This window comes from Takifugu rubripes, chromosome 8, assembly GCF_901000725.2.
Source record: "Takifugu rubripes chromosome 8, fTakRub1.2, whole genome shotgun sequence".
In the NCBI taxonomy this organism is placed as follows: Eukaryota; Metazoa; Chordata; class Actinopteri; order Tetraodontiformes; family Tetraodontidae; genus Takifugu; species Takifugu rubripes.
In genome coordinates this window covers 168899-181432 of record NC_042292.1, presented here as the reverse complement: position 1 = coordinate 181432, position 12534 = coordinate 168899, and the positions used below count along the sequence as shown (strand labels likewise).

General features: G+C 37.9%; 1 protein-coding gene across 4 annotated transcripts; it reads right to left on the bottom strand.

The window, feature by feature from the left end:
* Positions 1–304: 304 nt before the first annotated feature.
* On the bottom strand, positions 305–8746 carry tspan4b (tetraspanin 4b). Of its 4 annotated transcripts, none has more exons than XM_029840623.1 (8): positions 8542–8735; positions 6717–6786; positions 6313–6504; positions 5762–5836; positions 4995–5090; positions 3926–4039; positions 1179–1262; positions 305–768 (listed from the first exon to the last, which is right to left on the bottom strand). In XM_029840623.1, coding segments are annotated over exons 1-8 (702 nt in total). In that variant the 5' UTR covers positions 8544–8735; the 3' UTR covers positions 305–699. The 4 variants fall into 4 exon arrangements, with proteins under 4 accessions (XP_029696483.1, XP_003976093.1, XP_029696484.1 ...); XM_003976044.3 differs by having other exon boundaries at positions 7643–8733; XM_029840624.1 differs by lacking the exon at positions 305–768 and adding an exon at positions 769–902 and having other exon boundaries at positions 8542–8745.
* Between the last annotated feature and the right edge of the window lie 3788 nt (positions 8747–12534).

Here is a 12534-nt window from a genome sequence, read left to right as displayed (position 1 = left end):
TGCTTTGAATTGTATAATCAATAAAAATGTGCTGTATAAATACAGTCTCATCCACTAAGGTGAGGACTGTAAAAACTGACATCTTTCATAGAGTGCTAATCAGTGACACTTTTAGATCAGTGACTGCTTTTGGGAAAAAATGATATTGCTACAGATTTTTTGTTAATGTCATGTTTTGAGAGCGATACCAGGGCAAACTAACATATGTAACACAATGTATCCTAAACCTATTATAATAATATTTCTGAAAAGTACATCCGTTTATGGGATACATATTACAGTTACTCCAAAAACCTAAGAGCACTTTAAAAAAAACAACTTTATTAATACATAATGCAAAGATACAGTTCAATTTACAGACCTCTGTAAAAGCATTGTACTGAATTCAAACATTAGCACATTAAGTGTAGTCGGAACGTGAGCACAAAATAGTATATATGCAAATACATATAAAAGAAAAGAAAAATAAGGTAATAAGGATCAAATAAGGTAAGTAAGATGAGATTTTTTTTACATTGTTTCAATTTAGATGGTAGCACATAAACTGGTACACTTCTCTGTATCTATCGTATATGCATTGTCAACTTTAGGTAAATGGAATTTGTAATTCTTTTTCTGAATTCCTCAGTGTGCAGTAGAAACTACATTGGACAAAATTTGGAATTTCTGTTTTGTGTAGAACACGTAGCAGCAAGTCAGTCAGTCGAAATGCTTCTCAGCACAGAAAATCTGGCAGAACATCAATATGGAGAACACAAGGGCAAGTATCTAACAAAGAGAGCAGGTTTATTAATCAATCTGTAAAACCAGAAGCAACAAATGAGTAAATAGAATTATTATCTAAAGTTGCTCAAATGTTGCCACAAAGTGCACACATCAGTTTTAGTTGTCAGGGAGTTAGCCTGAAACAGAAAATGTGGTGTTGATAGAAAAAATAAAATTAAATAAAAAAAACATAATATAAAAAGTTAATATGTAATATGTAAGTTAAATATTTAATATGTGAGTAATTGTTATATTTCTTTTACATATGTAAAAGATTTTTGTATATGAGGATTGATTCTAAAATATAATTTCTTTCATATGGTATGATTAGACCTAAGAATACAGAACACAGGCACAGGATAACAGGTAATACATTTTCAAAAACATTATTTTTGATGGTAAGGGTAACTTACTTGTATAACACCAATGCACACTCCAAATACCAGGACTGAGGAAAGATTGTCCAGAAGCCACATCCTGGCCTTCTGATAACATGGCTGTAGACCAGAAAGAGAGTCAGGGAGGAGACCCAGGCAGAGAATGGCTAATCTGAAAACAATAACTCAAACCTTATGAGTTATTAACTAACCCTAACCCCAACCCTAACCCTAAATCTTAAAATTATTTTATGTACACTAAAGATATTTGTTTTGTAAGATCATGCAAAACTGGAACAATGGATTTCTCAGATCATAGCCATATCTCCCTATATTTAAATTAAATTAAAAAACATATTCTATTGTCAATCATTAGCAGGAAGACTCAATGCCTCACATGGAGGGCAATAACAATATACTCATACCAAGCACCTTGGACACATGCGCACTTTATGTCTCACACAGTTGCACATACACATGTACACAGACAAACACACAAACTGTCTGTTTCACTACTATATGTTACACACTGTCATTTTGCACTGTAAAGCTGGAACTAGACAGTTTTTTTCCCCTCTTTCAGCTCTTGGTATTTCTCCAGCTTCTTGTGTTCTTTCTTCCTGATGTTGCTATCACTTGGGATTGCTACATCTATCACCACCACTGTATTCTGGGGTTTATCTACCACCACTATGTCAGGCTGATTGGCCACCACCATCTTGTCAGTCTGGATCTGGAAGTCCCACAGCATCTTGGCCTGCTTGTTCTCTAGAACTTTTGGGGGTGTCTCCCACCTGGCCCCTTGGACCTCCAGTCCATACTCCGTGCAGATGTTCCTGTACACTTTGCCTGCCACCTGGTTATGCCGCTCCATGTGTGCCTTGCCTGCCAACATATTGCACCCTACACCCAGCTGATATGCTGGACTGTCTCAGGGGCATCTCCACACAGTCTGCACCTGGGGTCTTGTCTGGTATGGTAGACCCCAGCCTCTATTGTTCTGATGTTCAGGGCCTGTTCTTGTGCAGCCATGAGTAGTGCCTCTGTGCTGTCTTTCAGTCTGGCTTTTTCCCAACCACTGGTATGTTTTCTCGATATCAGCCACTTCCTCAATTTGTCGGTGGTACATTCCGTGCATGGGCTTGTCCTTCCATGATAGCCCCTTGGGTTCCTCCTCCTTGCTGGGCTTTTGTTGCCTGAGGCATTTACTCAGCAGCTGGTCAGTGGGAGCCATCTTCTTGATGTATGCTTGGAGGCTTGTTGTTTCCTCCTGGACAGTAGTTTGTACACTTACTAGTCCTGGGCCCCTTTCCTTTCGCTTTGTGTACAGCCTCAGGATTCTGGATTTAGGGTGAAACCCTCCATGCATGGTGAGGAGCTTCCTTGTCTTGATGTCAGTGGCTTGTATCTCTTCCAGTGGCCAGGATATTATGCCAGCAGGGTATATGATTACTTGCAGGGCATAGGTGTTAATAGCCTGGATCTTATTCTTACCATTCAGCTGACTTTTCAGGACCTGCCTTACTTAACTCTGTAGGTATTTAGCTGTGGCTGACCTCCTAGCTGCCTCCTCATGGTTACCATTTGCCTGCAGGATGTCCAGGTATTTGTAACTGTCCTGCACATCTGTAATGTTCCCTTCAGGTAGTTCAACCCCATCAGTTGTGATCACCTTTCCTCTTCTACATATCATCCGCCCACATTTATCTAGTCCGAATGACATTCTTTGCTGTAGATCCTAGTGAGGTGAATCAGGGAGTCAATGTCACGTTCATTCTTGGCATACAGCTTGATATCATTCATGTAGAGGTGGCTGATGGTTGTTCCACTTCGTACCCAAAAGCCACTCTTTGTGATGATCTGGCTGAGGGGGTTTGGGCCAATGCAGAACAGCAGGGGGACAGGGCATCTCCTTGATATATGCAGAATCTGATGCTCACCCATGCAATTGGCTTTGAGTTGGCCTCCAGAGTTGTGTTCCACAGCTTCATGGAGTTCTAGATGAACTCCCTTAGTGGTCTGTTGATGTTATACAACTTTAGGCAGTCAGTATACATTTGTGTGGCATGGAGTCATAGGCTTTCTTGTAGTCAATACAGGTAGTGCACAGGTTGGTTTGCCATGCCCTACAGTCCTGGGCCCTGTCGACCAGTAGCTCATGTTTGGCTCCTCTGGTGTTGTTGCCAATAACTTTCTGTGCTCTGCTCATGTATTGATCCATGCCTACTGATCTTAGCCGCTATAATGCCTGCATACATCAGCTGATTGGTCTCAGTGATGGTAGTGGTAGGGATGGTTGACAGTGTCCTCCAGTAGAGATTGGTCTGGTACTTTGTTTGTTAGCCTTGGCAAGCAGGAGGTAGTTGAGTTCCCCCAGGATTTTATGATTCTCTCTCTGAGGTCAGCTGCCCTTGTGTTGACTCTGTCTGTCACTGGGGCTTTGTACTCAATCTCAATATTTGGGGGTGATGGTGAAACCACCACCAAGCGGACCTGGCGTCCTAGCTCCCCCTTGCCGTAGCATCTTTGTACCGTGGATGAGGTAAAACCTCCTCATCATTCTCTAGCTGTAATAGCAACTTCTTACTATGGGTATTCGAACACTGAGCTAAGAATACAGCTTAGTGTTCGAATATCCGTAATGAGAAGTTGCTTATACATACACACACATCTATACATATGTGTGTGTGTGTGTAGACCGACCGACCGACCGACCGACCGACCGACCGACCGACCGACCGACAATATTAACAGTTTTCCTGTGCCTCGCGTCTCAGACTAACCTCACTCCATCCATTGATGCATTGATCTGTTCCAATGGAGCAGCAGGATGAGGGCAGTGACCCATTCAGCACTTCATACCAGTCTGTTTTGTTAGTTACACCACAGCATTTGAACTGAAAGAGTAAAATACTGTTATTCTATTTATGTACTGTATTACCACAATATTTTACTTTACTTTTACTTTAAATAGAGTTGGTGAATGTTATTTGTTTATTTTAATCTATGCTTCATTTTTTTTTAAGTAAGTAACTTGCAGGGATTTCTGAACGAACACCTGTAGGTATAAAAGATATTTCTTGGACTATATTTATGTATTAATTTATGTAGTCACCTAAACCTAGTGGCTCCGAAACATTTTTTCAGCAATTCCTTGGGGTTAAAATTATTTTCAGCCTATATTGCTTGCAAACATACAACTAACTTTAAAAACAAATCTTTTAACTTGTTGTAGGATGACCCCTTTTACAGTTGGAAAGATTAAGATAAAGTATTGCTTGAAATGATTATGTCAATGTTCGTGACTGTCAACATATTTTTTTCAAAATTGTATGAATTGTCAATTGTCTCAAAAAAATGGCAGCTTTGCAAAGTCCCTTATACAAATGTGAACATAGAATCTCATCTTGAATTACTTTCCATTAGCTAGTGTGCCATTTTTTTGCATTTGATTGGTAGTCCTGTCACAAACTTGCTCATGCTAGTGGTAAAATATTGTGTACTGTTTTCATTTTTAAATGCCCCATTTTCACATGTGGTGTTTTTTTCAGGGTAAACCATCTAGACATAAGGAGATAGTGCTCAAAGTAGCTGCAAGTCCACATACTTTAACTCATCAACAGCAATAATTAATTCACACATTTTAACAACAGACACAGCATCAGAAGGAATTTGGCATACTACGGTCATTGCTGATGTTCTTTCAATAAAAATAGAATTAACTAGATAATTTATTAATCTCATTAATAAGTCTAATTAATAATTACAAAAAACAAAAATAACTGCTTGTGGTTGCAACAAAATGAGAAGTTGGAAGGTATTTCTCTTGCATTGTTTGGGAAGTAGGTTTACCATTTTCTGTACACTGTCCCAGGATTTTTTCAGTCCAGGTTCTGACTCATAAATCTTCATGCCTTCCTTTAATTCATCTTGGGCTTTGGAATCCAGCTAAAAAAGGAAGAACAAAAAGGATTGTTTTCTTGCAATCCATACTTTAGAGGTTTTCAAGATCCACATAATATTTGTCAGTTGCAAAATAACAGCTCAGCCTCAGGAACCTTCATTTAACAAATATCCTCTAAAGTGAAGTAGTGTTGACACTATTTCAATATGCCATTGTGAAAACAAGATTTTAGACATTTGAAATTTCTAAAGTTAAATAATTTAGAAATTATATCAACTTTAGAGTTTGTTTGTTCTCTGTGGTGTTCCTTTTGGACAATCCCAGACAATCTTTAGTAGCATAATATGAAGTAAAGAAAGATATTAATGTGCAGCATAACAATCTACTAAACAAACCCAAATATTGAGCAGCATTGCAGTGTATGTAGCACTCACTTTTAGTATCATTTATAATTAAATGATAAAATGCAAAATTGTGTGAGACAACTTGACAGTAGTTAGTATGGAAACAATGATTAGAAAAGAAACTGTTCTCTGACTGATTTTTACTCATAGTCCTGAAGATAATATAAAATTGTCCATCAATATGATGCATGTTTTTCTGGTCTGTTGGAGGAACTGCAATACATTGAGATAAGCCTCAAAGATGTCTATCAAACACCAAAACTCTGGGGTCAAAATATTTGCATTGGCATTCCAAGCAGCTTTCAACTTACCTTGTCATGGAAGATGTGTATTATTAATATTAAAGATACTTCTGTCAAGACCAGGAGCAGAAGGATGACAAAAAACTGAAAAATATAGATTACATAAATAATAAAATGATATAGCATTAGAATGACATTTTGTTAAACCTAGATTATTCTGTCCATCTACAAGTTCCTGCATTCTGGTTATTCTATAGTGAAAATATTAGAAACATGTAGGCAGATCATTTTTAGCTTAAATATTAACAATTAAACAGGATTCATGCAACCAAAATTACACCAAAACAAAGCTAGTGGAAAACGGGAAGAAAGGCCAGTACCAGAGTTATGGTTTATGATTTTCTGGAGTCTGTACACAAACATCCTGTTCTATTCTATTTGAGGGTTTAGATATATCCAAATAAAATCCATTTAGGATGCTGCAATGCTCTGAAAATAGTTTCCGTATAGTATAATAAAGACTATAAGAGAATCAGTACGAGTGTATCAGGTCTTAAGTCTTCAAATGTAAAACCCACACATTTAAGAAAAGTACATCTTCTGACATATGAATGTCTTACCATGAACATCAGGCAACGCTGCTCCTTTAGAGCTCCAAGACAGCCCAGAAAGCCTGTCACCATAGTAATGCCACCAGCAGTGAGAAGCAGATTTGCAGCGGAGAGGGATGGAAAGGACAGGGGAAGGGAGGAAAACTCTGACTGGGTGAAAGAGAGCCAGACTCCAACACCAAACAAGCCACATCCACCTAGCTATACAAGAAATGTAATTCCAAAATAATTAATTACAACACGCAGTCTTGAAAATTCCCACTTTTTCTTTAAGACAAAAATGAGAAATCCAAATGTGTGTATAAATTAAAGAAAGAAAACACAGATACAAAGCAAGCCATATTAAGATTTATGTAATTGATGTTTACATGGGAAAAAATAAATTGACAAAATGATTTGTTGCAAATACTAACCCAGAAGATGAGGTTAAACACAAACATCAAATATTTAACACAGCACAAACAGCTCCAGGAAACCGACATCCTGAAAAGAAAGAATGTAAGAGGAGAAAAAAGAAAGTTTAAAATTACATTGAACTTATTTGTTATGCAAAAGAAAACCCTACACATGCACACACGCCCTCTTTGTTTTGCTTTGAGCACGAAGTCACCATATGAATACTGCATGCAGTTTAAAATGCAGCAGTAGTTACCCTCACAGTAACTTGGGAAGTGAAAGAGAACTGACTAGAAGGAAGAAAGGAAGTTCCCTCTCTCTTCTAAAAAAAACAAAACAAAAAACCTAATGGTAGTGATAAGGCATGTCCTATGGTCACAGTGGTCTTGTTCTCAAGCAGATATGTTTTTAAAAAACTGAGGTGTTGGCATCCCATAACTACTTTTATCATATGACAAATGGACTGGCCCTTGGGGTCAGCAGCAAACATTTCAGACTTAAATGAAAATTATGAATGTGAGATTACATCTTCCTAGCAACCAGTGATTACAGTTTATTCAAAACCAAAGTATTACATTCAAAATGGTGAGAGAATAAAATAGATAAATGTGTAATCAATTATTTTCCAATGACTGACCTTGTTTTATTGTCTATACAATTTGTCTGCATTACCCCAATATCTGGTTACAATAATATTTATTTATAACACACTTAGTCAGAAAATAGAAATGCATTCTTTAAAAAGGAAAAAATGTTTTTAAATATAGGATGACAGTATAAAACGGGAACATTTCCATATGGGTCAGCATCAAATACATTCATTATTTAAAATGACAACTGATTTTGCACGGTTGTGATTGAATGCTTGCATTTTCCCCCCAGTGTAAATAGTAATCTGAAAATGACTTTCAGAGCTTTCGGATCTTGTATTAATTGTACTCACTTTGTAACTCGGGATCCCTTGTATTTCTCCAACTCTTGAGACGCTGGATCCCTCCTATTTGTCCAACTCTTTCAACTGCTTTTCTCTCTCTTATTAAGTGCTTCTTTAGTAGTTATCTCTTGATTTTCCCGAAACTCTTCCCAGTTCTAATCATTTACTTTAATGCATGTTATTTTCCAGTTTCATGGATTTTCTCCGTCATATGCGCCATCTATTTTTGCCACCCCCTCTCTCCTTCCAATCATTTCCAGATGTGTCTTCTGTTGTCCAACCTCTCCCCTTCCATTTCTTGTTATTCCTGATCCCTTTACCCTTTTCCTTCCTGTACAGCACAATGTCTAAACAGTTTGTTCTCCTCTTGCCACTGTCACGTTCATATCAGTTTACGATCCCAGTTGCTCTTAACAACTAATAGCTTCAGCTTTATTCTTGTGCAACACGAGCAACCCAAAAGAAAAACCCCGTTCAGCACCGCTTTAAAGTTTTAGGCATTATAATACTGACTGGACATAAGGATAGATCTGTCTGCAGAAATGCTAATAATCTCATGAAAATATAGCGCAAACTAACAACCCCTCTATTTAAAAAAAAAAAAAAAAATTCACCCAGCATACACACTTAGTGCGGAAAAAAACGGTATACCATCCCCAGGCACCAGCACCGCCCCCACCGTCTCCAGCAAAGAGGAGAAAAAAATGTAGGCGGAATCAACAAACCGAAATAACAAAAACTAAATTACTTCAAAGGATCATAAATAATAACGTAACACAGTGTGATACGAATAAACTAACACAAACAATATCAATAACTACTCGCTACTGACTCATCCAATGAGAGAAAAGGAGATAAAAAATAAAGTAAATTAAGGAAAGAAATAGGAATTCAACCGAGTAACTTACATGAGTTCGTCGGGATTTCAAATTAAACTAAATAATCGATTCCAGTATTATTAGAATATAAATCCAAACCAATCCACCAAACATTCTCACACTGTTAAAACGAATGAGCTCGTCTTTGATAAAGCCGATTGCGCAATGCGAGCATCTGGATCTGTGTAAAGAACTCGACACCGCGTTGGGGTCCGAGATTGCGCAGTGGCGTTTCCGAAAAGCGTGCCGAAATACTCGGGCTTTCCCGGGCTCGTTTTTGAGCTTGTTCGCCGGTTGCTTGTGGCCGAGCTGCTCCAAACAGTGGGTCTCATTCATTAAACGTTAGAAAATTTGCTAACAGATTTAAACATTAAAGCGTACTCCACTAAAAACCTACTCCAGATTCAGGAACAGTGAAACTGTGTTCTGGAAACTCAGATCTAATCGTAAACTCATATGTAGACCATAAATGCCAAACCATCGTAAATTGACAGCTCGTTCCCGCTAATCAGCTATTTGCATAAATTTCCACCCATAAATTGGTAATGAGCACCATAAAAGGAGGTGTTCATTGATGCGTCCGGTTCCCTGTCAGTCATGGCACAAGCAAAACAAGAGAGAACAGAAGAACTTTTATGAAGCAGAACGAACTTTTCTTGAAGCATAGAGATTATTTTGAGTAAGTCGTAAAAAAAATCAAAACATATTTTATTGTTATCAATTAGCAGTGGTGTGACGGGAACAGGCAAATGGAAGGAGGTAACAGACACAGTTAATGTGGGTTCTGCTGTCCCTAGAACCATGTCCGAGGTCAAAAGAAAGTGGTCTGATATAAAAACGGAGGTCAAAAAACGTATTTGTGCAAAAAAACAAAAAACAAAAAAAACCTGCCACTGGAGGAGGAGACTCACTGTCCAAATTGTCAAATACAGAAATAGAAGAGCGCTTTGTCAGGAATCCTCCCTGGCGGAGACAGCGACCCCAAATGGGAAGGCAATAAATGTTGTAACAATATTCTGAAAAATCACAGATAACTTAGTGATCAATTTAGTCTAGGTCGTACAGTCCAAAACAATTTGGGCAACTTTCTCTCCAGATTGAAGTAGAAATGTGAAACCAGCAATTATATATGGTGCGTAATTGATATAGCCTAATCTAAATCCAAGAGAGCTACCAGAATGTAGAGCTATTTAACATTTTTTAAAAAGTGATATGGATAACAGCAGTTTTCTATGCAGAATTCACAATCATTAACCTAATCTGAATTAAGCCTATTGCCAATTAATTTAATTAACTAAATGTCTTATATTTCTAATCATCCGTCATCTTTAGGATATCCTCATATCATGTTTTTCAAAGACATCGTCTTTATTTTTACATAACATAGTTAAAATTGTGCAGTGACAAGCATTATTTATGTGTTCGTACACAGTGTTTTACACAGTCTAGCATGTGCATATTTTGTTAGTAGCTACGAACAGATCTGAGCAACTAAATGTTCACATAAAGATTCACATAAATTTACATTTACGAACAGTCTACACACCATTTTGCGCTGCTCATGTTTCATGAATGAGACCGAGTGACTGTTACGAGGAAGCAGTATTTAAGTAAATTATATGTACTACAATCGAAATGATAAAATAGCACAAGAACTAATATCAAGCAGTGATGTGTTTCTTTTAGATGTGTTAATCTGTGAAATAGCTCTGATGATCAATTAAATTAGGTTGTACTTTATAGTTTACATTGTGATGAGGTCTTATTTGAAAATGAATGTTCTTGTGTTGACTTATTGAGGCGTTAATATTGAATCTGTGAATGTCTCTAACTATACTCAAATCTGAACATTAACTTAAAGTCATATAAATGCAATATTGCTGGCATTGATAAATCTCAAATAATTAAATCTATAACTGCACAAAATTAACATACATTTAAACTGACTTAATCTTTCTCCATAATATTGAAAAGATGCTACGGGTGTATAAAAGAGAAAGCCAAATATGGCAGACAGCATGGCTCTATTACCACCACACATATGTGCTGAAAAAAAAACTCAAACTGACCTGAAACTCAGACATGACATAATGACACAACCCATGTAGGAAGACAACACAAGGCAACTATTATGCGATGGGTGCTGTTTTAGACATAAGGACCTTAGAAAGGAAAAAGAAAGTGGAAAGGACAAGAATGGGAAAACAGTGGCATCAGGAAGAGTGGAGAGTAATCCCTCAAAGAGCAGAGATTGTGGCTCTGTATTGGCAATAAGTACAGATTAAATTGTAAATATCTATACAGACTCTGCTTATGCTTATGGAACAGTGCACCATGAGCTGATCAGGTGGTACAAAACCAGATTCCTAACCAGTAAAGGGGGAGCCAGTATAAAAAAATAAAGATGCTATAATTAATTTGGCAGCCACTCTCATGCTACCAGCTAAAGTTGCTATAATCAAATGTAAATGACCTGGCAAAACGTGAAACAAAATTGCTGCAGGAAATGATGCAGCAGACACAGCAACAAAAGCAACTGTGTTATCAGGAGGTATCTGGTACTATGACCCAAATGTCTTCCACTATGACAGTTGACTAAAAAATATTGCAGCGGGCAGTGGGACCACATGAGTTAAGCAACCTGTTGCTTAACACTGAGAAGACCAAAGAGCTCATTGTGGACTTCAGGAGGATTGCTGACACACATACACCCATTCACATCAAAGGGACGATGGTGGAGTGTGTGAATAGATTCAAGTTCCTGGGAGCCCATATCTCCGCGGATCTCACCCGGATGACCGGCTGCTCCAAGCTGATCAAGAAGGCTAAATAACGCCTTTTCTACCTGAGAACTCTGAGGAAGAACCACCTGTCCTCAGACATCCTGGTGAGCTTCTACTACTACACCATCGAGAGCATCCTGACCAACTGAATCACAGTCTGGTACAGGAGCTGCTCCGCCTTGGACCGAAAGGCACTGCGGAGGGTGAAAGCCACCCAGCACATCATCGGAGAACCACTTACCTTTCAAAAAGGACATCTACAGGAAGCGGTGTCTGAAAAAAAATAATTAAACACTCCAGTCACCCAGACCACAGCATCTTCACAGAACCTGCACTCTGGGAGGCACTACAGGAGCCACAGGAACACACACACACACACAAACACACACACACAATGGTCAAAACAACGGACTGTATCCTCATATACGCAACAATAACACATGGACTGAACCACCACTTACAACTATCTGCACTTTATTTTTGTAACTACCGTACTCTAAAACCTGTCATTGCACTACTGTAAATACATCCAATAATGCACTACTGGATAATTTATCCATATATATCTCACTTGATCTCAACTGCACTGCACAGAAATGGACACCTGATGCAATATATTTAATATATATAGCTCTATATATTCTTATCCATAGTGCAATAACTAACCATATTTCCTGTGTGATGCTTTTTCTATCTGTGTGCCACTCTTTCTGATGTGCAGCTGGAATTTTTAAAAATTTCCCTAGGCAATCATCGTAAAGGGATCAATAAAGTTTAAGGTAGTTGAAGTTGTGTGTTTGCTAGATTCGACGTGTGTAATACTTTTTTTTAAAAATTTCATATAATACAGAAATGTAATTAAATGTTAAAATTATAAATGGGCAGCAATGACTCATACATCTTGTGGTGTAATCATTATTTGATGGGGTGGGACCTCCAGAGGGGATGATGGTGGCCTTGTGGTTGGCCCTCTTATGAATTGACAAGGATTTTTTTTTAAAAAAAGAACTGTAAAATGACATGGAGAGAGTAGGGATAAATCTGAGCCTTGTCACCACGTTAACATCACTGTCCAGCAGACAAACAGAGGGTACAGTACAGTGATGCGATCCATATGACTTCAAGTTCATCTTTTCCATTATGTACAATACAATGACAATGTTATTCTAAATTTCTACATTTGCTTATTTTGTTGCTCAGACACGAAGCAAATAAAGGCTGCTTTTATTTACACTTTGAA